This window comes from Rhyacophila brunnea, unplaced genomic scaffold (assembly GCF_057557595.1).
Source record: "Rhyacophila brunnea isolate RB1 unplaced genomic scaffold, BYU_Rbru_1.0 scaffold_6, whole genome shotgun sequence".
NCBI classification, from domain to species: Eukaryota; Metazoa; Arthropoda; class Insecta; order Trichoptera; family Rhyacophilidae; genus Rhyacophila; species Rhyacophila brunnea.
In genome coordinates, this window is record NW_028233276.1 from 9,641,835 (window position 1) to 9,668,712 (window position 26,878).

Below are 26,878 nucleotides of genomic sequence, written 5' to 3' on the forward strand. Positions count from 1 at the left end.
ATCGATGGAATTTTCAATAACTATATTCACCTCGTTGCCCCCGGATGTCTCTGCCATGCAACGGTAACAGCAGACGCAGAAGAGTTGGAGGCGGCAGGCCTGGAAGGCCTTGGCGGTAAAAGTGTTTGGGAGGGCGCCCGCCGAGGAGTAGCCGCGCCTGCCAGCAATCTGGCCGACCATCGAGACCCATTACCTGTGATGCTGGATGATGATGGGGAGGACCGTGCCTCGCATGTGTACACGCCCGAGTCTGATGAGTGGAGGTCTGACAAAAGATGAACGAATTATGTTATCAAAAAACTGCATTAACATATGAAATATTATTGGTTACGTTGTGAGTTCTTGTGGTATGTTTGAGTATATGTATAATGTTGCATGTTGTTATTTTTGTAACACTATTCAGGAGAGGCAAAAGACATTGCTAATTTTAATAACTGTGTCCTAAAAGATATAAATATTTTTTTAATACAATTACAGTACATTTTTTTTTTCGACCATGATCCTAATAAGATCATAATATGGACCTCCACAGAGTCTTAGGCACAGGCCTTAACTGATTTTGTTTTTACAGAACATAATATCCTCAAATCATTGTAAAAAAATATATTTCCATTTTTTAGGCCACCATTAAATTTCGCAATATTCGGTGAGTTCTGCATAATTTTACAAAAAAATAACTACTTTTGAAAGTGAAACGATGATAATATTATATAAGCAGTAAGTCGTAATTTTAAACCATGATAATAGTGATAAATTACAATTACAAAACATTTTTTTATACCTAATGTGTGCCAGTATTTCATCTTATAGACATTTCACGGATCAAAATTATCAAAATCACCAACTTAGTGTAACTACCTATAAATGGGACACCATTATGACATGCTTTCGTAATAAATTAATATTAAAAGACACCAAATCAATGGATGAGGAAAATAGATGGTTACAACATGAATACTTCAATGTAGGTAAGGCAGGAGCGGATGTCTGAGTAGGCACTTTGGGCACACGCAGAAGTATGACCCCAAATTCATTTTTTTTTTTTAAATTTTACGAGATAAGATAATGGATTTGTTGTTCCCAAATAACTTATAATTAATGATAGGAGAATGACGAATTACCTACCAATTTTAACTACTTAATTTTTTAAGATATCAAAATATTACAAAATAATTATATATTTTAATATTATGTATACAATTAAAAAATAATTAACATACAATAACATACGCAGTTTTCTAGTAATTTACCATTGAGTGTAGTTAAATTTAATTTAAAATATAAGAATATATTATTTTTATGAGGATCGCCAATAATTGGCTCGTGGTATAAAACCGGGTGCAATAGTATGAAAGGAAGACATAAGCAGAAAGGTGATCTGTGTACTTACCATCAATAAAGAGTGAGCCATTTGCAGCCACAGTGATTCTCTTGTCGACGTCACCATCTTGTCCGAGTTTCGCACCAGCACCATCTTTCTCAGGGTACAAGATGACGCCGTCTTTGCTCCACCGGATGGAAGTGGCGCCCAACGCTGTGCACACCATCTGCGCGTTGCTCTTCAACGGCAAAGTTTGGTTCGATGGACCGAACTGGATTATTGGTGGCGGCGCGTCTTCTTTTGTTAACACCTAAGGCACACAATGTAACAACAATTAATTAAAAATGGACCTGAATGATTTTACTAAATAGGTATAGAGCCTGCAATGTAGCATTTTGTTAATATTATTATTCGTATTTAAAGTGAAATTAATTTAGGTGTATTAGACATTAGTATAATATATATATTATGCAATATCTAGTCCTTTCGAAAATTAGCTTATTATACTAAATAAATAATATGTAGATACCTACTATACTCCTACCTACTGAGATCAACACACATGCGATAAGAAATAGGAAATAATATTATCTAATAATATAATAGATTTATTACGGGGCAGATCGACGAGTGTTAAATATTTTTTCTCTGTGAAGTTGGCGTGCGTGTTGATTAGGAATTGGTTGTAATTCTAGGTCACCTATTGCCCGATGTGGTGATCTAGAATTTTGTTGAAATTACCTGGCGACGCATGGAAGCTTAATGTGGGATTTTCGCAAAAGAGATCTCGAAGGTATTTATTAGTGGATATATTTGAAATGTCAATATGTCTTCTAAGTCAATTAAATGCAGGATTGCTAAATCAAAATTGCGATTGTGACATTTTGTAAATATCTTACCAATATTTGTAAGTAATTATTACAAATATTGGTAAGATATTAACACACTTTTGGGATGCTGATTAATGATGTTAAAAAAAATTAACCCCATTATAATTCAATTACGCCAAAATAGGTAGGCCAATATACCTACATAACAGCTTGGAATATTTTTATATGAAAATATGTTTAATTACAGACAGTGAAGTGATTAACATTGGACCTGTGACATATGCAGAGATATTTTTAAAAATTAGCTCATTAAAACTCATGCCATTTTAATTTAAATGCGAATTATAATATTATTATAACAACGGAAGTGACGTTTGTTATCAATTGCAAAACAATAACAGACTAGGGGCCTTATGTTAGAACTTGCGAGTTGTAGTCGCCTGGTCGACATGACGTCATATGACATCATTGTGATGTACTACCGGAGTGATAATAGCATTCGAGAAAATAACGCTAGTCAAATACTGGCGTTATTCATTGTCCCCATACACAAATAGGTGTTTCAGCATAATAATATCTATGGTGAGCAGTGTGTGTTGGGCGGCTTGCCTCGAGCGTGTATTGGCTGACATCACAATTACGTCATATCATCGGGTGACTTTATATCACTAGTTAGAACATAGGGCTGTAGGTATCGTTTTTTGTCGCGACTGAAAGGTTGAGTTTTTTTAATAAACCAGTATACCTCTGGCGTACAGTATTATTTATTATTTTACCTGCAACATAATACGATGTGTGGCGCTTCCTGCGGCGCTGACAGCCGAGCAAGTGAAGTAGCCTTCGTGCGACCGCTTCGCAGCTGCGATCTGAAGGGTGCCATCTGGAGACACCAGGAGGACTCCATCAGTCTCTTGACCAGGAAACATCAAATCCTGAAAGAAAATTTCAAAAATTCATCATGATTTTGAATTTTTTTGAATTGTAAATAAAAAATTATTAATAACAGTACTTAAATAAATCACATTTTTAATTATGATGCTCTGTGAAAAGGTCACCCAGGGCAGAATTTTGACAGAACTCTCGTCTATCAAGTCGTGAATTGCATTCGATTTCTAGGCTTGTGCTAATCTCATATTGTTGCAAGTGCGTTATTATCCAGTAGCCGGATAAGCTAAAAAGGTTGACAATATTTTTTTTCAGAGATTTTTTTTCGATTGGCCTTTATAAACAGTGCTTTTTTAAGTTTCACGAGAAATCAAGAGACCAATCTCGAATTCTCTAGAATCATGTTATAATATTACTTTAATTGATTGTTTTCAATACAGTATAAATGCCAATTAATACATCGGCCCATGATAAAGTCGTCCTATCAATAATTCGCCCTTCATTCTCTTGAAACTCACAGGTCACTTCTGCTCTCGTGGTATAGTTACCAATCCTAATATTCTGAAATTTTTTAATTTGGATGCACTCATCAATTACATGCATGGTTGCAGTCATGACCTCTTGCATGAAAGTTGTTTCCTCGTGTCAGGCTTATCAGGCACCAATAGCGAAGGCTGAGCAGTTGGTTAATGCGCTTTCTAGAAACGTAGACTTTTTAGTGATGTCAGATGCGCTATGCATTTAATTTTTTAAATTCTACTTAGTTTTTTTTTTGTATAATTTTGATAACTTGATTTAATTATTATTTTTATCCTAAATTTCATGCTGTGAATGTCTTGAATTAAGAGCATACATCAGTGAAACGGCAAATAATTTTCAACAATAGGTGGGACGAAATTTCGCACTCGTTGCCAATCGGAGAGCGGTAGTAGAGATGTGAGCACGTCAATTTGTTTTGTGATGGCGTCGGAGGAATATATTCTTATATCGTGTAAAGATGACTAAAAAACGTTACGCATGCACTCGAAAAAGAAAACATGTCGATGAATATATTATTATTATTATAACTAATATAACAATAAACATAACGTTAAATGGACGCATGTTTATTTTTATGACAAATTATGTTTTGTTCGGCACGTGTCGCTTACACAAACATCTGCACGTCGCGTAGTCACGATATTTTTAGACTATACCTCAGCTGAAGTATAGCCTTTGATACCTTATGTACTACTCAAATAAATAAATAATGAGCGCAAACTTGTATTTATTTTGAAATAAAATAATAAAATCTGACCACCTTCTGATCAAATTTAGTATACGATTTCTGCATAATCGTTATATTGAGGGAATTTTTATTGTGTGGACTCCCACAGATTTAAAGAGTTCGTTTTCCGCATTTCCGTATTTTTCCCGTAACGATAATAAAATTGAAGTTTTCCGTGACGAGTTTTGTAGAAAGTTTGTAAGCCAATTTGGGACAAAGGATTAAAACTCGCAAGTAGGTAGGTACATACCCGCAGAGGCTATTACTTTCAGTGAAAGCCATTTCATAAAGTTTACCAAACTTTTGACGCCGTTAAAAGATCATTTGGTTATAGGCCGATTCGCGCGAAAATGACAGCCCATCAAAGTCTTTTCACTTTTCAGTCAAAATAATAATATCTCTATTAACCGGAATATCCTCTCATTGTAAGAAAGTTACAAAAGCTTTGTATTTTTGACACGACGCGCTAACGCCACTTTTCGACAATCAGGGTTGTGGTATCTACGTACAGTTACGAAATATTTTATTTTTCAACGTATTGAAGCCAAGTGAATAAATTTAAGTTCACTATGGCCAAAATATAATAATAAAAAAAATTGGTGTGTGTACTTATAAGTACGCGCGTTAGAAGTTATACTTATTTGGCGTAACAAAACAAAAACAAATATTGTGATAACCTAGATTCTTCGAATAGCTCTTAAGGGCGGACGTGCTCAGCGTGGGTCAAAATGGAGCTTTTTTTGTATTTTCAAAGCATGATCCTGGACATACCTTAAACGTTGTAGATAATCTATTTATATGATTTTGAAGCCTTATTATCCTTTATATTTATTTTAAACATTTGATGACTGCATAAAGTATTTTTATTACATAAAATAGTATTCTTTTAAACCTCTTGCTCTAATGTTTTAGAATATAGTCATATTTCAGTACATAACTGTGCAGTGGTGTTAAGATTTTTTACTGCCCATAAATTAAAATGATGCAAATCAAATACCAATTATGTTTAATGATATAAAAACAACACAATATATAGACCACAGAAACTTGATGGCTTGAAATACAAAAACATTGTTTACCACTTTTTTACTTATCGGTATTTGAAATAAAATGCCTTTTGATACGCACATGAAAGCATTGTTACGGAAAATTTCAGTTTTAACATATTTGTAAAAATCAAATAATAGATAATCAAACATCAAGCAGAAGCGCATTGCACCGTCTTCTGTTTCATGACGGACATCGTATTGAACCGATACGTAGGTCTGTATATTGTAATATTGAAATCGCATTACGGTTCTAGGATAACGGATATAATATTATATACAAGCCTGGATTAATCCCTTGCTGGACGAATGCTTCTCTAAGCTGGTTCCACTACTTGTGTGCTTCCACCTAAATGAACTATTTTATCGATCCAGAGGCTTCTATCTATTCTTCGGATGTTTTTATTTTTATTTGATACCACCGGATAACTAGATCTAGATCTGTGCAGCAGTTTCTTTTATTCTAGTATACCGTCTTGCCCATTTTCATATAAAGTTTCTAGCAAAATCTATTTCATTTTATACCCTAATTTTGTCAGTACGCCGTATGCCCAGCATGCAACTCTACATAGGTACCATGATGTTTCGGGACCTCACTTTTACTGAGGGATTATGACAAATATACGCTGGTAAAATGCTTTGTGTTGTCTGTATTACAACACTTTCTATATTATTTCGCGTAACTTAAGTTAAGTAAGGTTAAGTTAGGTTAGCTTATGTTTTTGTTAGGTTAAATCATGGCCCGCTTATAGGGCTCTAGAAGATGTAAAATGTTATTGAAAGTTCTAAAAAATTCTAAAGCTCTGCGCGACCCTATTGAATTCGTAAATGGCGGCAATGAAAAATGGACGCGCCGTCAAAATGAGTAACGGCGAACTTGTGCACAGAGCACCGGCGACGTCTTCTTAATAAAGACACTGTACTGAAAACTGAAACTCGAAGCCATTAGCAAAAAGCCTCAGGGAAAGTTTACACTTACAACAACGGAATCACTTCACATAAAATTAATAGCTATTAAATACCCCGCACAGCTATATAAATGAAACAACAGAAAACTTTAAATTTTTGTTAAGTGCTGTTATTTTCCGTTATGAATTATGTTTTTTATAAGACATACTTTTTCATTACCTGTAAAATTCAAATTAATATATCTACCAGATGAGTCGTGGGTTTTATAAATGTGTTTTTCAAATGATTCCAATCTTACTGTATCTACTCAAGTCGAATTATAATATTTTTTAAAAGATAGATAATGATAATATGTAGTCACTTACTGAAACAGATTTGAGGACCCTATTTTGAATTTGCGTGAAAGCTGTTGGGGCTGGTGAAGACATTGCGCGAGTCGAGAACTACAAGGTTCTAAGTGTTTGTCCTCGGCGAAACAAAAGTAACAATGAGGCAGCTTAGAATAGTACTTCATTGTTGGGTTTGTTTTCTCAAGGACGAACACTTAGAACCTTGTAGTATTATGCCGGGTTCACACTGGCAACATATCGTGCGACAACCTCGTTAAAGTATGATAATTATCGTAAAATTTAACGAGGTTGTCGCGCGACATGTTGCCAGTGTGGACCCGGCATTACGCTCGCGATTGGTTTGAATTAAAATGTAATTTGCGGACATTCTGACAACAGTCCATTATTTGATATTTTGATGATTGTAAATCATTGTATTTCGCATCGGTAGATAGCCAATCAATGACATCTATTGCGATAATTGGTCGTAGTTGCTCAAAAATCTGATGCTTGTCCAATTAGGGAAAACAAATGTGGCTTATGAAAACACACCCACAAATTTTAATTATTATTTTTTTTTACTATCTTTATTTTATTTCATTCGAATTAATTTTTTTATTCAAGATTTTCTATCTAAAAAAACTACAATAATCGCATAAACTTAATGATTTTTTTCCCTTATAATATTATCAATAACCATTTTCTTGCTTTTTCGTATAAGGTGGTTGTTAGTAACTTTGAACAATCACAAACACGCAGGCATTGAGAAAAACACATAAATATTGTGTCCTCACTGGGAATCGAACACAGAACTCTCGGGTGGAAGTCCAGCGCCTTACGCACTACACCACGAGAGACACTATGCTTCATATAGAATAAATAATTATGGCGCTTCTGTAAATTTGGTATTTTTTTAGATATGCCATATTGCCAGAATACTTTGGCTATGTAAATACTAAGGTATATTATAATATTATGAAGTATTCAGTTATAAATTTCATTGTAACCAAAATGACAGCCAACTTGAACAATCAATCATTTTATATTGAGATTTTATTTTTCAATGAATGAATTTTAAAATATTGCGGTAGGAAAATATTGTATACATTATCCATCAAGCTCAAAAAGCTTTTTATCAAAGCTCTGCAAAAAATTGGATACAGTAGAAGTCCGGATGTTGTTTTTTTTTTACACCAATATTAAGATTATAATGATAAACGAGAGCAGGATGAAGACAGATACTATACGCTTTTGGATTGTGGTGCTGGAGGCGGGTGTCGAGTCTCGTCGTGTATGGACATAGGAGTCCAATGTCAGTGACGGGATGGGAGTGGGAGGGTGACAATCTGGTATGACCGGAGAGGACTAAGGTGATCTCCTTTCAGATGGATGAACCAAATCAAGAGTGCTACTGGTTTAACAAGCCCTGAATCCAGCAGACAATCCTTTGCTATCCAATGGCCAGGCCTAATCATCTGGGCTACAGTTCTCAATAACATGAAAATACGATGGAGAAGAATGGTGGTTTGTCATTTCTAGTATTCAATATAATACGGCAATTTATAGATATAACATTTAAATAAAAAACCGGTGTGTATACATATGTAAGCGCGTTAGAAGTTATACTTCTTTGGCGTAACAAAACAAAAACAAAACTTGTGATAACCTAGATTCTTCGACTAGCTCTTAATTATCTTGTTAAATTACACACGCTTATTGGAGCGTCATAGGTTTATTTCTATACATTTTAACTTATATTAAGTACTTAATTATATAATTATTTATCGTTGTTTTTATTTTTAAAGTAACAACTGTCACTCTGACATTTAATCGTTTGTTTATGTAAGGAATTGCAAATGGCCGACAATAATAAATTCGGCAACGGAACAATTATTCTACTACGATATTTGCTTTTGTATACAGCTGACTGATTCGCAGCTAACTTCATACTGTCGCGCACTTTTGTAATGGTGTGTGCGCGCAGCTCCCAATTTCACTCTCTACCAAACGTCCCAAAAGAAGTATAACTTCAAAAATAAAATGTATATTTATTATGTATGTTATCGTTCTTGAACTTTAAATTGAAAATTAACACAATAATTATTACTGGGAGGTATACTGATAATATACATGAGTACTTAACTCGTAAAGTTTTCCCCGCGAAAATCGAAAGCTCCTAATTGAGCTTTTAATATAGGCCTACTAACTTACTAATAAAGGAAATAAATTAATGTTCAGACGCAATTTTTGACACATTATCACCTGACAGCATTCCTGAACCTCACTTACGATGATCAACCAAAGCATAACTTCACAGTGACAAAGAAGGTTCTGCCGCACTTTTCTTAGGTCTCCCGGAGGGTGACTTAATTAATAGCTTCCGCCACCGAGCGCTGGGAAAGTCACCCTCTTCAGTTTGTCGTTATTAACCCCCACCCCTCGCGATCAGAGGCTCTGCGTTGCACCCCGGATCTCAGCCCTGGTGACGGAGGCTTATGGAAATTTGTCAGTCAAGTGAAAACTGAAAGGAAAATCGCGGGGACAATTAACGGAAACAACGGCTTCGAGAGGAATTCGATTTAATTAATATTCTAGTAAATTATTTGATTTGATAATAATTAATAGAAAAAAGTACACCAGGAATCGAGCATAGGTACTAATAAAAAATTAACGAAATATCCGCTAAAAATACTAGGTCATTAGCAAACAGTTTTCATTTTTGTTTCACGCTTCGCCATTATTTTATTAGATATTAAAATTCAATACTAGTTTTCGGAAGATAATTTCAATATTTTCTGAGAAGTATAGCGCCTGTACACGTGCATGGATTTACTGGCAGCAATAGTGAGTATTTTAAACTATCGTGAAAATAACTGTTTACACGTAAAAGTGTTGACTATCTCTCCAAATCATTCTTTAAGAGTGAGCGATACGCGATGTTGTCATTTTATGGTAGGTAATATTTCGTACTATTTGACAGGTAGTGAAAATAGTCCAACCTGAAAATTCGTTGGTAGTTCGTTTTTATGGCGGCAGGTTCACCACTATCGTTCTACTCCGCAGGGGCAGATCGAAAAAATCCTACTGTCGCATGAAAATTCAGAAGCATCCAAACTTTTCTGATTCATGCATGTGATCTTGCCAACTGCAGGATAATACATGTTTACCGATAATTTTCTTGTTATCGCCGCGATAATACGTACTGTCAACAGTAAATCCATGCACATGCAAACGTTATAAGGTACCTTTTAGGTAGGTTTTTTTTATACACACACTTTTGAAAATAGAATGTTATCTTTAGAAGGTAAAATAGTATAATTGGGAAATATTGAATTTAAATAAAGAACATTTTAAAATGGTCTAACCAATCGATAATTATCGGTTGTTCTGATAGGTATCAGGTTATGTGTAACAGAATGTAGATTCCGGAACGTTTCCTCATTCATTTGTCAGAACACTAATCAGGTAACTTAAAATTTCACGTTTAAAAGTCATATTTAAAATCAACATAACATTGTTTATTCATAACGTCATTAAACTTGTGATTATATTATTGACATGCACGTCGCGTACTGTCACGCTGTCACGGCGAGAAATTTAGTCTATGGTTTCGTAATTTTGCAGAATATTTTGAACGATTACGACCTCTGTAAATTCAATGATGGAGAATGCCAACTCTAATGTATTAGTATTTTGAACTATTATTCATTACTTCTATTATTAATTTTAACTAACTAACATACTAATTTCAATTAATTTTAACAGTTTCTCGTTAAAATTACTTGCTATATTATATCCATAGATAATATGTTGAACCGAACCCAACCTGCGGACCATTGATAATAGACAACATTCTTATAAAAACTACATAACGACAACCGCTAAAAACAAAAAACACGTGATTTTGACATGAATCGAAAATGTGTAGGCATGTAGAAAATGAGAAAACGTTCATTGAGTCATGCAGGTGTCGATGCAGTGCGGTACAACACGAGGTGACCACATTGTTGTTCTGGTGATTTCGGCAGATTTTAGCAGAACTGACAAGGTTCGTTTTAACTTTAAAGGTTCAAAATGTACATGGGAGCATCAGTCTGATAACATTTTTAATACTAAGAAAAACGACATTACGCATTTTTTCCCGTAGCGGAAGGTTACTGTGACGTCACGTGATAGTACGCGACGTGCATCTCAATATAATCACAACTTAAGAGTGTGGAATTAAAGTAAAAAAATCAATGTTCCTTCGTTAAATGTAGGTACTACTGGTACTAGGTATACTCAATATAATGAATCAAAAGTTGGAACCGTTTTCTCCGAATTCTAGATGATTTTTTAAATTTAGAATTTTTGCTTGATTTCCCAGTAGAACTAAGGACATAATAAATAAGGCAGAAAATCGCTTATCATCGAACGACAAACAATAAGTATGCTTAGTGTAAAAAAATGAGCGATTACTGTCGACCAATCAGAGATCGGATCGCAGATATTTATTTTTACGTAAACGCTGTTGAAATTTCACGGGTAAATAAATAGAGAAATATAAAAAAAATAATCAGAAAGAGGTTGATAAAATAAATATAGCCCCACACACGTCGAAGTGACTATATTTAGGTACATTCAAGTGTAAAAACTTTCATCGGATACCAGAATATTAAAAGTATTAAAACACGAAAGTAATTATTTCCTTATACTCTATCGGAACGTTACGGCAAAATGAAAATGCTGGGGGTTGATTCCGCCACCCCGCTTTTTGCGTGTCGTAGTACGGAGAGGGGGTGGTATTTACCCCTAGCCAGACTAGCCAAGTAATTCCACTCGAGTCCTTTAATAACGGAAGACTTAGGACTTAGCGGAACGCAAAGTGGCAATAGACCTTAACGAAGCAGTTGTGGATGAAGAGGAAAGTTTGTTTGTCGGGATCTTTAGCCATAGAAAATGTAATGGAATAAATGGAAGATATATTTTATTAGCTATAATAGTTGCCATTTTTCTTTTTTTTACTTCTTGTTACTATGTCCACATCTAAAAATACGAGGCGTAGATGAGGAACTGTTTCTTCTTCTATACCGTTTACTAGACGAAAATTGGCTATCATGGATTTAATATCCGTCTTAACAACTGCGCAATTTTTTGGTATTTATTTATTACATAAATGAATAGTCGTTTCCCCACAATGAATAAGATTTCAGACTTTTTAAACCCATTCTTCGATCGGACTATTATTACGCGGTTGTGCTCAGCAGTAGTGAAGGGTGGAGGTAGGCTGTTAAGATCCGCCATAAATAGTGCATATTTAACTTTTTTTAATTTTTTTTTAATTCATTAAGCCCTGTCTAACCAAACCATAATACATAAAAAATATTATTATATCTAAAAAATATTCAAAGTTATGTATGATTTAAACGCATAATTTTAGATATTTTATAGATAGACAACATTTTTGACCATTTATTATGGCTTGGTTTCGCAGGGTTTAGTTGAATTTTAAAAACTATCCAACACCGTCTGTAAATTGTAGTCTTATTTAAACAAATACGTTGATGCCAAATCAAATGGAGGTAGTCTTAAAGATCATCACTTACAATATGTCGTGTATCAAATATTATAATTAGATAGAAACCAAAAAATGGCACGGGGATTTTATAATAGGATTACCAATCCTCCGTGAAACTTTGCTATAATATTTACGCATAAAAAATTGAAGAACTGAGACCTCAACGGAAACTTAATCATTACACTCACCACTTCACAACAATTAAACATATTCGTTGTCTATAAACATTTATAAAGATTTATTATGTGTATTGGGTAACTATCATCTGCACGATTTTTCAGAAAATTAGTAGAAAATTAAAACTATGAAAAAGTACAGCTTTGTACCTAAAGCATCGTATTTTTCAACGTTCACATTACGAGTATATTAACAAAACTAAAATTCCTAACAAGCAAACACCGATACATATACATCATGCGACTGAAAAGTCATTTATACTTCTATACTTATATACTTTGGTACTGGAATTATTTTACGGTGACACCATGGGACGGTATTGTGTGAGTTGTATGAAAGTTGCATGCCCCCCACATCCTGAAGCGGGCCCCCAGGCCAGGATGAATGGCGGGTCCCCCTACCTATCAGTGTGATTTTCGACAGTAATATTCCTCAAATGGTTTCCGTGGAACCCCAGAGTTAAGATAATTCTGTGTATTATCAGATTTTTTTTAAATAAATACAGTTGATTTATCGAGTTTTCGGCACTCATCGTCATAATATTATGAAGCACTGATCGCGACCTCCTTTTGTTGTAGCCAAGTAACATGCGACCATCGTCATATTGGATGAGTAGCCATTTCACGCAAAAAATAATTATAAAATTCTATACTTACGTGAATTATTATCATTTAATTACATCAATCATCGTATCACACAAAATTTCATCGCAGTCACATATTATTAGTACATATTAGAGAAAATTTGTGGCGTATGCTTATCTCACTTAACTGTTCTACCCGCCACGCGGGGCCCTCCCTAAGCGCGGGCCCCCAGGCTAGAGCCCTGTCAGCCCCCCTTTGTGGCGGCCATGGAACGTTGTTTGCTACAATTACCATTTCAATGTCAGCAAACATCACCAATACAACTAAGATTTGCCTTATCTACCTAATACCTATTCCATTAAAGCATGGTTTCCCAAACTATGGGTCGCGACCCACCAGTGGGTCGCGAGCAAATATTGAGTGGGCCTCGCCACTGTATACATGAATTTAAAAAAAATAGGAAGTGATAAATTTGATATTTCATTCAGCTATTTATAATTCCTAAAAATTGAAATAAACTTAAGTTGCAATTCAATCGTAAACAGTTTTCACAAATTCTGGCTCTCAGTTGCTGATAATTATCCTTGCCTGTTCGATGAAGCTATGAAAGTCCTCCTCCTCTTAACTACGAGGGTGGGTCAATAAGTCCTTAGAAAAGCCGACAGGTGGCGCGACTAGTACTGTAAGCGGTTTGTTTTCATGCAGCGGCACTACCGATTCAGTATGCTGCGAAGTTTCAATCAGATTGGTCGGGTTGTTGTGTGTTTCTCGTACATTTTAAAAAAAAAATTGCTTGTGGAAAATGGAAAAATGGAAAATGGAGAAAATTGAGTTTAGAGCTGTTATTAAACATTTTAATATAAAAGGGTTAACAGCAAAGGAAATAAAAAATGAGTTGGATTTAGTTCACGGCATATCTGCTCCTTCACTTGCAACTATTTATAACTGGTTAAATGAATTTAAACGTGGTCGTACATCAACAAAGGATGAACCACGCTCAGGACGTCCTGTAGAGGTGACTACACCAGAAATGATCAATAAAATCCACGATATGGTGTTAAGTGACCGAAGATTAAAGTTGAGTGAGATAATTGAGGTTACAGGGATCTCAAAAGGTAGCGTCGTTTCTATTTTACATGACAAATTGGGCATGAAAAAAGTTTCTGCAAGATGGGTGCCGCGTTTGCTCACAGTCGACAATAAGCGCAATAGGGTGGTGGCCTCTAAAGCCCTGTTGTCGCTCATGCAACGCAATTCGGATGAATTTTTTCGTCGTTTTGTGACTGTAGATGAAACATGGATACACCACTATACTCCCGAGACGAAAGAACAGTCAAAGCAGTGGATTGCGAAAGGCGAACCATGTCCAAAGAAGGCGAAAACCGTAAAATCAGCTGGTAAGGTTATGGCTACTGTATTTTGGGATGCACGTGGAATTATTTTCGTTGACTATTTGGAAAAAGGAAAAACAATAACAGGGGATTATTATGCATTTTTATTGGACCAGCTAAAAAACGAAATTGAAGAAAAACGGCCTCATTTAAACAGGAAAAAAATCCTCTTTCATCAGGACAATGCCCGTGTTCACACATGTTTACGATCAATGGCTAAAATTGGAGAATTGAAGTTCGAATTGGTCGACCACCCACCGTATTCGCCAGATTTAGCCCCCAGTGACTTTTTTCTTTTCCCAAACTTAAAAAAATGGCTAAGTGGACAACGTTTTTTTTCAAATGAAGAAGTTATCGATCGGACAAATGCTTATTTTGAGGACCTTCCGAAAACTTATTTTTCTGACGGTTTAAAAAAAATTGAGAAACGTCTAATCAAGTGTATTGAGCTCCAAGGAGATTATGTTGAGAAATAAAAAAAAAATACAAAAATAAAAACTGTTTTAATGCTTTTTTCTAAGGAATTATTGACCCACCCTCGTACCTCATATCTATTATGTGAGGTCAGATTTTCGGCTATGGTTAACATTAAAACTAAATACCGAAATAAATTGGATATATCAAACTCACTGCGATTAAAAGTAACTAAAGTTGAAGTTGATGCTAAAACTGTAATGAAGAAAAATAAGAAACAAATATATCCTTCCCATTGAAAAAATCTTGCAGGTGTAGGTATTTAAGTATTTTTTTTTTTTTATTTAAGTTGTGTTTCTTATTTCAAGAGTCTTTTATTCCTATTGGTAACACTCAATTAGAACAAATAAGACAGCATTAAGTAGTTCCATGACTCGCCACTAGGGAATCTGAGCATTACCAATATTTATGCCCTCTTTTCTCTAAGACAGCTAAGAAGTGGGTCCCAAGATTGGAAATTTTTGTTAGATGGGTCGGAGCCCAGTCAACTTTGGGAACCACTGCATTAAAGAATAATTCCACTATACAATAGACTAGCCTTCATTAAGAAAATTATTGTGATGATTTATATTTTAAAACGTTAGTAGTACATAACTTGTAGCGTGATAGTTTGAAACTGCATCTGTCCAATATTGTGTTTAAATGCAATTCAAAATTCTTTCTGTGCCTCCAAAGCCTTTTAATAATTAATATTAATATAGGAAAACTAAAATGTTAATTTAAACGATGGTGGTTCAGACAATATGCTGTCATATAAAAGGCTGAGAACGCACTTAACAGTGGGAGACTAATACGATCAATGAGGCAATAATCCTAGTGTTTATAAGTCTCCCGATAAATTATATGAAAAACACAACTTTGCGAAAACATAGATAATTAGATTTCCCTATTTTAGGCGCGCATAGATAATTGAAATCGCTCTGGTGAGTAATGACGCAACTACGCTGTGCCGACCTCCTCGATTCCCCCAAAACACATTTAATGAAGACAGATTTTTCCGCTAGGACGAAAAACTTTATCAGCATAATCGCCGGAGATTTATTGTTCGGTTAGTCCCCGAAAGGCGTCGATTTAACGGCAGGCGTCGCGACGGTGCCCGGCGGTGCGTCCTCTTTTACAGTCACTCGAAAATATTGATAGTAGGTACCTTTTCACTAGCTTCTTCATAGAAGATAGGTATACCTATCGACTACATTATTTTCGTAATACAGACGAACTTGGTTATTACGAGGAAGATGTGACCGACAGAATTTGCACGTTATAAGCATTACTCGTTATATCGTTAAGTAGAGGAAGGGTGCCTATTATGAGATAGGTGCCTAATATGAGATATAGCAATAACTCAGCAACGGGACGATAATAAAATATGGTGATGGTGTCACATGGTAGCGAGGAGTAATAGCTCCAAACGACTGTCGGTGCGCAGGGTGCAGCGCCTGTCTTTGGTGATGTATGTGTGTTTTCGTCGATCACTCGTCCAAGAAATTTTTCCGCATGCTACTTTTGATGATCGTAGAACATCTCTAAAGTATCGTACAATGTTTATTTCTTAATTAAACACGTAGTTTGGTAGTTTAATTTATATTTGAGTATCTTCTGTATCATTATCGACTCTAGAAGAAGAATAGTTAATTTTATTATGTCAAATTTTGAATGTGCCTAAAATGAGATACTTGAGTGTGCCCAATATGAGATATCTCATATTAGGGACACATTTTACTTTGAAACCATATCAACGTTTATAACGTGTGTATGTTTTATATTATATTGTCCATAGATGCCTCCGTAGAAACTCCTCGTTCGAGAGAACCTCTCTCTTCAAGTACTTGGGCTCCAACATTACCTCTAAAAATGAAATGTCCCTAGAGCTCTCTGACCGACTGAGAAGTGGAAATGCAGCGTACTTCGCGCTGAGTCGTCTGTTCAGGTCGAAAATGCTGTCCATCAAAACGAAATTCCGGGTGTATAACGTGGTCATCAAGCCAATCGTCATGTATGGATGTGAAACGTGGGGTTTAACAGAAAAACAAGAAAAGGCGCTCCAAGTGTTTGAAAACAGAATCCTCCGGAGAATACTTGGACCCGTCAATGAGAACCACCGGTGGCGCATCCGCACAAACGCAGAGCTCTTCGACCGATACCAACCTAGAATCACTAATATTCTGAGGTCAAGAAGGCTCAGATGGGCGGGCCACGTTGTACGATCTGAAAGATCTAGAACTCTCTATAGGATTTACAAAGGCACACCAGCTGGCACTCGACCTCTTGGCCGCCCTCGACGGAGATGGGCGGACAACATTCAAAGGGATGCGGAAAGGCTGGGGATAGTCAACTGGGAAGAGAGAGCGCTGGACAGAGATGCCTGGAGAAACGTTGTGCAGTCGGCCATGGACCTGAACGGCCCCTAGCACCAGTTTAATAATAATAATATAGATGCCTCCGTCAAAAAAGAAAAGCTGGGACCCCGGGTCTATGTTTCAAGCTATGAATGCCGTTTCCAAGAAAGAAATGGGCTATCTGAAAGCTGCCAAACAGTTCGGAGTACCAAAAGGCACACTGAAACGTTATGTCAAAGATGATCGAGACCCAGTAAGCGAACGAAATCAAAATACAAAAAGAAAAGACGGCTGAGGAAAAAAAAACTAGAATGGAAAAAGCGATGGGAAAGAAAAATTAGATATAAATTAAAAGAAAGAAGAAGGAGGAATCTGAGTCGTCGTCAAGCGAAGGTGGAGAAAAGATGATAGTGCTGATGACGACGATGAAAAAAATAATGCGATGTGTATTTATTTACTGTAGTTGGAATTTTATGGAAGATACAAGAGTAGAAAAATGGACGCAGGTGTTTGAAATGGAGTCACGAAGATTGTGGTAATTTAACAGCAGGAGATGTTTTTATTTGTGTATTTTGTTATGATAATATTTGAATAAAAGGTGGATATGGATTAAATGCGACCATGTGAAATGTAAACAAATATATAATTATTCATATCAATTACAGCTATTGTTTTTTTTCATAATGTTCCCAATATGAGATAGTCTCATATTAGGAACAGTGACTAGGAACACTTTTTGGAGAACAGCTAATTTGACATTTTTCACTAAAATGTGAATCTAAAATAAACTGGCTGAAAGAAAAATCTCATGACTACAAATTTATTAGTAAACAGTATGTTTGATGTATTTATAATAATAGATACCCTGCAATGCGTTTATTTTAGATTTGAGAATGTCTCAAAAAAAGTATCTCATAATAGGCACCCTTCCTCTATATAACATTTTTCGCGCCACGTTCTATTTAGGCATAGAAGATAAAAAATCTGAAAACCATCGTAAAAATCCCCGGAACAAGCATGGCATTCATGAACCACAAAAGAAGTTGTTTATTGTAATGAAGTGCTGAGCCGTCGGCGCTGGTAGATACCTACTGACTTCACAATGCTTGGAATTTTCACATGCAATTTCAACCATATGCGTGGATACTTTTTCAATGTTGTCGGTGAAAACACCATTTAGGTACTTAGACACTTAACTAGTGTCATAAACGTAATCCGATCCCGGCGGTATCGGTCTAGGTAACTGCCCGGTCGGATTTTATTGCTTTGGGTCGAAAATGTTGTTTTTAAACAATCGACTCATTAGCAGTTTTGCTCGTTATACCCGAGAAGTAGCTCGTTATAAAAGTGAATAAATGTATGGAGAAAATCATAAACTAAAATGTCAACGAATGTTTCCTCGTTACATCTGAAATCTCACTATGTCCGTGATCGTAATAACCAAGTTCGATTGTACATTATTTTCACATTATCCTTCTGCGCATCTATTCTATACATAAGACTGCTGCTCCTGCTCCTGCTACGAGCTTCGCTCCAACGCTCTGCTTGTAACAATTACAATAAGTTAGTTGTAATTGTAATAATAAGTGCTATATTTTAACAGCACCTTTTTTGGCTATGGTAAATTTTAGATCGAGATTGACAGTAGTTGTGACTGTTTAGATGGCCAACTTATTATTATTGTTACGATACTTGTTAATACTTCGATACAAACCCACCCTAGGTACTCTAGATAGCTGCCGTAGCGGCCGAAAGCAGTCTTGTATATAGAATAGATGCGCTGATATTTATAAATAAATCTTAGAAAAATAAATGGAGCTAGAGGAAGCTTTCGTCCACTAATACTGATAGTACTAACACTATTTATACCCCCCAGATGATGATAATGATTATTCAAATTTTAAGTAATCAAGAAAATGTCGTGGAAAAATCACAAAATTCGTGGTTGAATTTTCGTAACAAAAGCGTTAAATTTATATCCGACAAGATTTTACCATGTTTTTTTTACAGACTGGAGGTTTTAAGCAATCTACATCAGAGGCGCACAACGCGCGACCATCCGTTCCCTTTTATTATGGCCCGCCGACTAAATATATTATTTTTCTATATTTTCAGTTGAACATGGTACTTACACTGTTTCAACATTCATTAATAATTATAATTATTTATATATACTGTTTATTGTGATGTAGCTCATCATCATACCATATCCGCTGGTAGTGTTAGGTATATTTACATCTTCGCTACACAGTGGTGCGCGACGCATATGACAATGAATCAGTGGCGAAGGATGGAGGTAGGCTATTAAGATCCGCCATAAATAATGGACACTAAACTTTGTCAGTCATACGTATTATTTTCATTTAAATACGACTACAATTCGAGGGCTTAGTGTCAAACAACACTATCTACAAAAGTGCAACTTTACAGGAGAGCCAAAAATCGTTATTTTAGATTCTTGTTACTCAACAAGGGAAATGTTTATTTAAAACCTAATGTTAATATTTTATAATTTATTGTGTATTGTACATTTATCTTGCTTATGATGATGTTAAAATTTATAGGGATAGTTTTAAAAAAATATGAAAACAAGGGTTACTTATGTAGTTAGCGTTAAACTTTACTGACGATTTAATAAGAAATTAGAAAAAATTGACATAACGTTGTTTGACTATCATGTAGCCGTAAATGTAAAATAACGTTATCTCAAAAAAAAAAAAAAAACATTTTTTGTAGATAACGTTGTCTGACTTTAAGCACTCGAATTTACAGATGGTGTTGGTAAGTTTTTAAAATTCAATTAAACCCTGCGAAGCCCAAGCCATAATAGATAATAGTCAAAAATACTCGTCTATCTAAAAAATTTCTAAAATTATGCAATTAAATCTTACATAGCTTTGAATATTTTATATCTATTTATAGTTTGGTTTAGGCAGGGCTTAATGAATTTAAAAAAATGAACTAACAATATGTGTAATAATATATTATTATATTCTTAATCCAACGAAAAGAAAAAGTACGAATGAAAAAGTGTGCACAATTGTATCGTATCGCCCAAAATATACCAAAAACTATTATGGTTTGGTTTAGGCAGGGTTTATTTGATTTTTTTAAAAACTAACCAATACCATATGTATGTAAATTGTAGTCTTAGTTAAATAAAAACAAATACGTATGACTAACAAATTTTAATGCGCACTATTTATGGCGGATCTTAACAGCCTACCTTCCTAATGCAATGAATGTATTTATAATTACAAGTTTAAATATAAATAGTTTTTTCGCCTATATCATATACTGACAGAATATAATATAAGAGAGAAAATATAATAATTATGTGAGGCTCGGAAATTAGACAATCGATTGACCATGGCGGTTGTGGCGGCTCGACGACTTTTTAGGTAGTGGAGTTTAGCCATTAATTATCAAATTTACATACCTACCTACTTTCTCATATTATACATTATGTACCAAGCTACTTATTATGATTGTAATAATGGGAAATCAATAATAAATAATATGATTATCTGAGTCATTACTTTATCCTATCACATCTAAAAAGTGTGCTTAAAAATAATAACTTAATAAATAATAATAATTATTGTAGTTTTACCATTATCAGTTTTGAAAAACGACATACAGGGAGAGTTTTTACTCACATATGGGTTATTTGATTCGCTCCCCAGTGTGCGTATACCTACTAACGCTAATGCATTCAAATCTTTTGCAGAACGAGATTTGTACTGCGGCGACGGGATGGGACCGGATGATGACCCCCGGTCAGCGGAAAATAAACGCCATAGCTTGTTTAAGTTGGACATAGGTGTCACCGTGAAGTAGGGCGTATTTAATTTAATTAATTATTTTAATACCGCGTAATCCTCATTAGTTATTACATAATTTACAATCATTGGTTTATTTATTTGTATAATAATAATAAATAACTATATCTATAAAATTGCGACAGTTTAGATGGATAAAATAAATTAAATAGTCCATTTAATCACGTAATTAAGTAGGTATATTATGAGAATGATAAAAATATCGGACGTGTATTTTTGACATGATAACTATGTGGGGGTGGTCCCTACGAACCCTTAAGATAGAGCTGACCCTGCATGGTCCACACAAGAGTGGAGCTGAGAGAGCTCGAGTCTGATAGTTCGACTTGGTAGTTCCGCCAGCGAAGTGTCATGAACAGACGACAAAAATGAACTTATAAAATATTGACTTTTATTTGTCAGGCCAATTAATATTTCTTTAAGTAAATCGCATTACCCTCTTGTATCATCATTTAAACTGATTTATTTTAACCTACATCCCGTAGAACAGCGTTTACCAATTTAAATTATTCGAGGAATAAAAATTATGAGATTTGTCTTCTAATTAAATACCAATTATGGTATCAGATACTTTAAACTTTCAAAATCTATAAATTCGAATAAATTTGAGCTATTTGGTTCCAAATCCATGGGTCACGTGATTTATAGATAGTCGTCAGCTACTCTTAAAAAATTATGATGACACTATTAATTTATTCCACGAATAGTAAAACGGTCAGGATATATGAGCCATTAAATTGACCCTACTGATAAAAAGATTATGCATCACTGTTGTAAATTAATCATATTTTTTTGGAGCAGGACTGTATTTCACACAATTCGAGCCAAGAAGGAGACGTCTGTCGTACCTAGTTCAAGATTTCCCGTTGAAACTTTTCAATTACCCGCCACATAAAATCGTCAAAGAAACGAATAAATGTTGAGACGTTGCGCAAATACGATTTCACCCTTCCTCATGCTACACATTCCGTTTAAATAACAGTAGCGCACTGGCAACACAATACATAAGCCATAAGGTAATAACGGTATTACATGTTAAGGGTTTCATTTTGTGAAATTATTATATATTATAGTATATTATTATTTTTGTCACGATATGCATGTTATAATATCGATGTACCTATGTAATTCTTAACAGGGCTTGAAATGGACCGGAGCCGAGTTCGGTTTCGCTAAATCTCCGAAATTAACGCTCCGTGTCGTGAAAACAATAAATACTGCGCTCCGGAATGTAGAATATAAAAAAAAAATATTTCATTCTCTTTATAAATTGCCTAAAGATTAATTAATTCTTTTTCTTTCTTTTGACCATGTCCGAACCTAATAGGATCATATGGACCTCCACAGAGTGGAGGTCTGTATTAACAGAGTTTTATTTTTACGAGAAATGGATGTCAGCCACTTGCTCAACCTATTAGGTCCTTACTCTGACTCATACACAAATTGAAAAACAATATGTGTACTTGCCAGACCCAGGATTCGAACCTGGAACCCTCGGCACCATAGACCGGCGCTTAAGCCACGCGGCCATCGTGGGTATTAATTAATACTCACGGTAAAAAAGTCATATTTATGACGTATTGTAATCCCCGTGTTTATGATAACATTTGTATGTATGTAATACGTTTAAAGACTGTTGTTATATTTGACCGTCTGAGCTAGGTACCTACTTAGGTATATAAAATTTTCCATTTTGAGCGCTGATTTTTACCGTTTAATAAATAACATAAAAATATTTAGATGTTTTAATTATTATAAAATACGATTCTATAATGGCGAGAGATTATCAATGTCTGCACTGAAATTGGTGTTTCTAATCTTCTATATAAATGTAAACACTCTTAAGTAGGTAAGTACTACAACATCACTCAAGAATTACCAGTTAAAAAAATATCGTGATGGATTTATTTAGTTAAGAAATTTAAGCAATCATCATTAAACAATGTAGGTTTTCAGTATCTCTTATTCAGATTAATCGTATCGCAATAAAAAGATTACAACATGTTAATCAAAAAAGTAATTAAACCGAAAGTTTGAAGAAAAGCTTCGTCTTATACTCTGTTTCTTTTACTATTTTCAACAATAATAGATACGAATGTATCCGGGACGTACCAACTTTAATACTCGTATTATTAGTCAAACAACGCATTTTATAAGTTTTAAACTAGATTCTAACATATTCCTTGATTATCCAGAAGTAAAAATAGTCAAATAATGTTATCTCCGACACTGCGAAAATATAATCGCGGAAAGCTAGAAGTCAAATCCGAAATTAAAAGCATATTTCACAAGGGTGAGTGAAAAAACGTACCAAAGGAAAGCTTGCCTAGTAATAGGAAACTAACGAGACGGGCGTTGGAGAGGGAAGGATGTTATTAGCGAACAGTTTCATTTGTTTCATGCGCCGCCATTGTTTTATTAGACATTAAATTTCACTTTTAGTTGTATGTACTAGGTATCCGAAAATGTTGAATCTTCTTCCAAATCTTATTGGCATTTTTTGTCAACACTTTCGTACATTTATGCTCCATCTCGACTCCTTTTCTCAACACCTTTGGTTTTTATAAAATATGTATAAATAATAGATTCTCTAAGAGGTATATCTATTTTCTATTACATATTAGGTTTGTACAGACTTACAAACTTATCTGAAGAATGGGATGGGGGAGCCACTGTCGAAAACTACCCAATCAAGACTCGTAACTGGACAAAATCTGACATTCGAATGAAATTTTCAAAATGGCGTCCTATGGTAGTTCGTAGTTTCATTTTTGGCCATTCTACTACTGTAAATTATTAAAAATATAAAAATAACCTTTCTGACAAGAGATTTTTTTCAACTCTGCAAAAATCAGTCAATTTGAATATGAGAATTCAGTAATAAGAAAGAACGTTAATTCGGCAGTTGGAAAAGGTCGATTCGTCAAAGTCCATTACCCTTTACAGCAATTGAAATTCTTTATGTCAACATACTGAACACATTGTTATTTGTACATACCTGTGCTCCCTCTCTCGCCCAGTAGATCTGAGGCGAGGGTGATCCGGTGGCAGCGCAGGGGAGAGAAGCTGGTTCGCCCTCCCATACTGTCAGGTCGCTTGCCACGCGAGACCAGTTCGGCTTAGCTGTAACAAAAAAAGCATATTACATACTAAAATATCAACTGAAGGTATCTGGGGATATCCTGTCTAATCCAAGTCATAATTACGACATGTGAAGACCAGTTTTCCACTTCACATCACATCCCAATATCCAACACTCCTACTTATTTTTTTAGCATGGATACATGCTTTTGTCTTGACCTCCCGGGCGGATTCGTTACAAAAAGTCGCACGATCGTAACGAAAAATAAAGTCACAAAACTAGCGCGACCGCCAGAGACTCCAGCAGTGTTGCCATGTATACTGAAATTTCAGTAGATCTACTGAAATTTTGGTCAGGAAAATAAGAAATTATGATATTTGTGATGAATAAAAGTCACTTTTTACATGTTTTTTTTTAAAGATACTTGTGAGATTATGTCAATATGCACGCTCTCACCAAACACAATCCATGAATTTCATACATTTTTGTCAATCTACTGATATTTTGACGAAAAAATCAAAAAAATCTACTGAATTTTGAAAATTTTAGTTGGCAGCACTGGACTCCAGTGGGCTGCGAATGGCGCTTCGGGAATGACGTGTAAACCCGCGCCCCGCAATTTATTTTATTCTCTTTCAAATTTGGACAACCAGCATTCAAAGAATCAGTAGGCAAAGCATGTTCCTTGTTTAATAATTTTGACCGTCACGGTTTAAGTATTTGAATTTAATTATACTTTCCAATCCTATGATTTTTTTTTAAATTAATCTTTTTTCAATTTCATCATATTATTTATCCTCTCTCTAGTTGGCGAAAATAAATGGTATGGGGTGTATTTTGAAAAAATATCGATGAAATAATATTTTTTTATCAATTTAGTCATTGGTATATTTACTTAACGCCCACGGTGGCCGCGCGGCATAAGCGTTGGACTATAAAGCCGTGGGTCCCAGGTTCGAATCCTGGGTCTGACAAGTACACATATTGTTTTTCAATTTTTGTGTGTGTCAGGGTAAGGACCTAATAGGTTGAGCAAGTGGCTGACATCCATTTCTCGTAAAAAACAAAATCTGTCAATACAAACCTCCACTCTGTGGAGGCCCATATGATCCTATCAGGATCGGACATGGTCGCAAAAAATATTTACTTTGCTTTACTTTACTAATTGTACCCAGATGCTAAATACTAAAACACTATCAAATAAGGATGAATGAACTCTGTGAATCCGGGGTTAACGTTAACGAAATGCGTAGCGAATTGGTTTTACAATAGCACACAGGCGAGGAGCGTCCATATGGGTAGCGTCAGAAAAATGGGGTGTTAGTAGGTAACCGGTGGCCTATACAAGTTTTACTCACAAATGTGGTAGAATATTAGATTAACACCGTTTAAAATATGTCACGTCAAATTCAAAGTGTCAAAAATGTGTATCTCAATTAATGATATTGTACGAAGTTTTAATTATATTACATTTCTAAAAACTAAACGACAGCTGATATTGCATTCGTAAATCAAATTATCTTCACACCTAAACGCTATAAATTTCTCATTTAACATCCCGATAAATTACAGAGAAAGCTGAGTTATAAATAAATATTTTTCACACTTGGCAATATCAATAAAACGAAACGATATTGGTGTAAAATCTCGGCGATAAATTTTCCCCGAAATCGTCTTTTTATTTATTTATCCCGAGACGCGAACCGTAAATTTGTTCAATGGACTATTCATAGATGTCGGAAAAAAGCCATCGAAATAAAATATAATAATAATAATGTGAAAAAATATTGGCGATAAAAGTGAGTAATGCTAACATTATAAGGAATATTATAAAGGATAAACAAGGCAAAAAGTGGATTATATCACAGTATTCCTTGAAACTTGAAAGTTAATATATATCTAGTGTATATGCGTATAAGAAAATTCGTTGAAATGTTCAACCAGTATAAGGCTGTAAGAGGGGGGGGGGGGTGTATAGTGTAACTAGGGGTAACTATGACAATATACGGGGCATGTAATTAATAGAAATAAATTACATTTTATAATTTATTGTAAAATCAATTATTCATAGTTTTATGTATTTTATAATTTAATTACAAACCAAAAAATTATTTATCCAAAAAAATCGGCGTGTGTACTTATGTACGCGCGTTATACTTCTTTGGCGTAACAAAACAAAAACTAAACTTGTGATAACCTAGATTCTTCGCTAGCTCTTGATTATCTTGTTAAATTACACACTCAAGAAAAAGGGCCGCTTATTGGAGCGCCGTTGGTTTATTTCTGTACACTTTAACTTATATTACTAAATTATATAATTATTTCTCGTTGTTTTTATTTTTAAAGTAACAACACTGTCACTCTGACGTTTAATCGATTGTTTACGTAAGGAATTGCAATTGGCCGACAATAATATATTCGTTGCCTAGGCAACGGAACAATTCTACTATCAAATTTGAGTTTGTATACAGCTGACTGATTCGCAGCTAACTTCATACTGTCGCGCACTTTCGTAACGGTGTGCGCGTGCAGCTCTCAATTTCACTCTCTACCAAAAGCCCTAAAAGAAGTATAACTTCAAAAATATAATATGAAACTTTTAATAGCTTGAAACCTTTTTATTTATATCGAATCGAGTTTCAGAATGGTCACAATACCGAATTATTTTGTGAAGGTGTCTTATTACATTATTTAATAATTTTCTAAAATTGGTTTAAGTACCTACACTAGTATGTACAGAATCCTTAATCCCCATATTAAAACTCCAAAATCCTTCATGCTCCTTCTTAATAATCCTGCATTACATTTAATTGTCGGTACTTATTTAAATTACACTGTACGTGTACCC

General features: G+C 34.8%; 1 protein-coding gene across 1 annotated transcript in view; it reads right to left on the bottom strand.

Annotated features, from left to right (window-relative positions):
* The window catches only part of robo1 (roundabout guidance receptor 1), an 824,247-nt gene that overhangs the window by 11,676 nt on the left and 785,693 nt on the right, over nucleotides 1-26,878 (bottom strand). The window contains exons 7-10 of the mRNA XM_085956945.1: nucleotides 23,947-24,071; nucleotides 2,928-3,083; nucleotides 1,391-1,631; nucleotides 31-265 (exon numbers count right to left, since the gene is read on the bottom strand). Of these exons, the coding sequence (XP_085813071.1) occupies nucleotides 31-265; nucleotides 1,391-1,631; nucleotides 2,928-3,083; nucleotides 23,947-24,071 (757 nt within the window). The remainder of the gene's footprint in view (nucleotides 1-30; nucleotides 266-1,390; nucleotides 1,632-2,927; nucleotides 3,084-23,946; nucleotides 24,072-26,878) is intronic.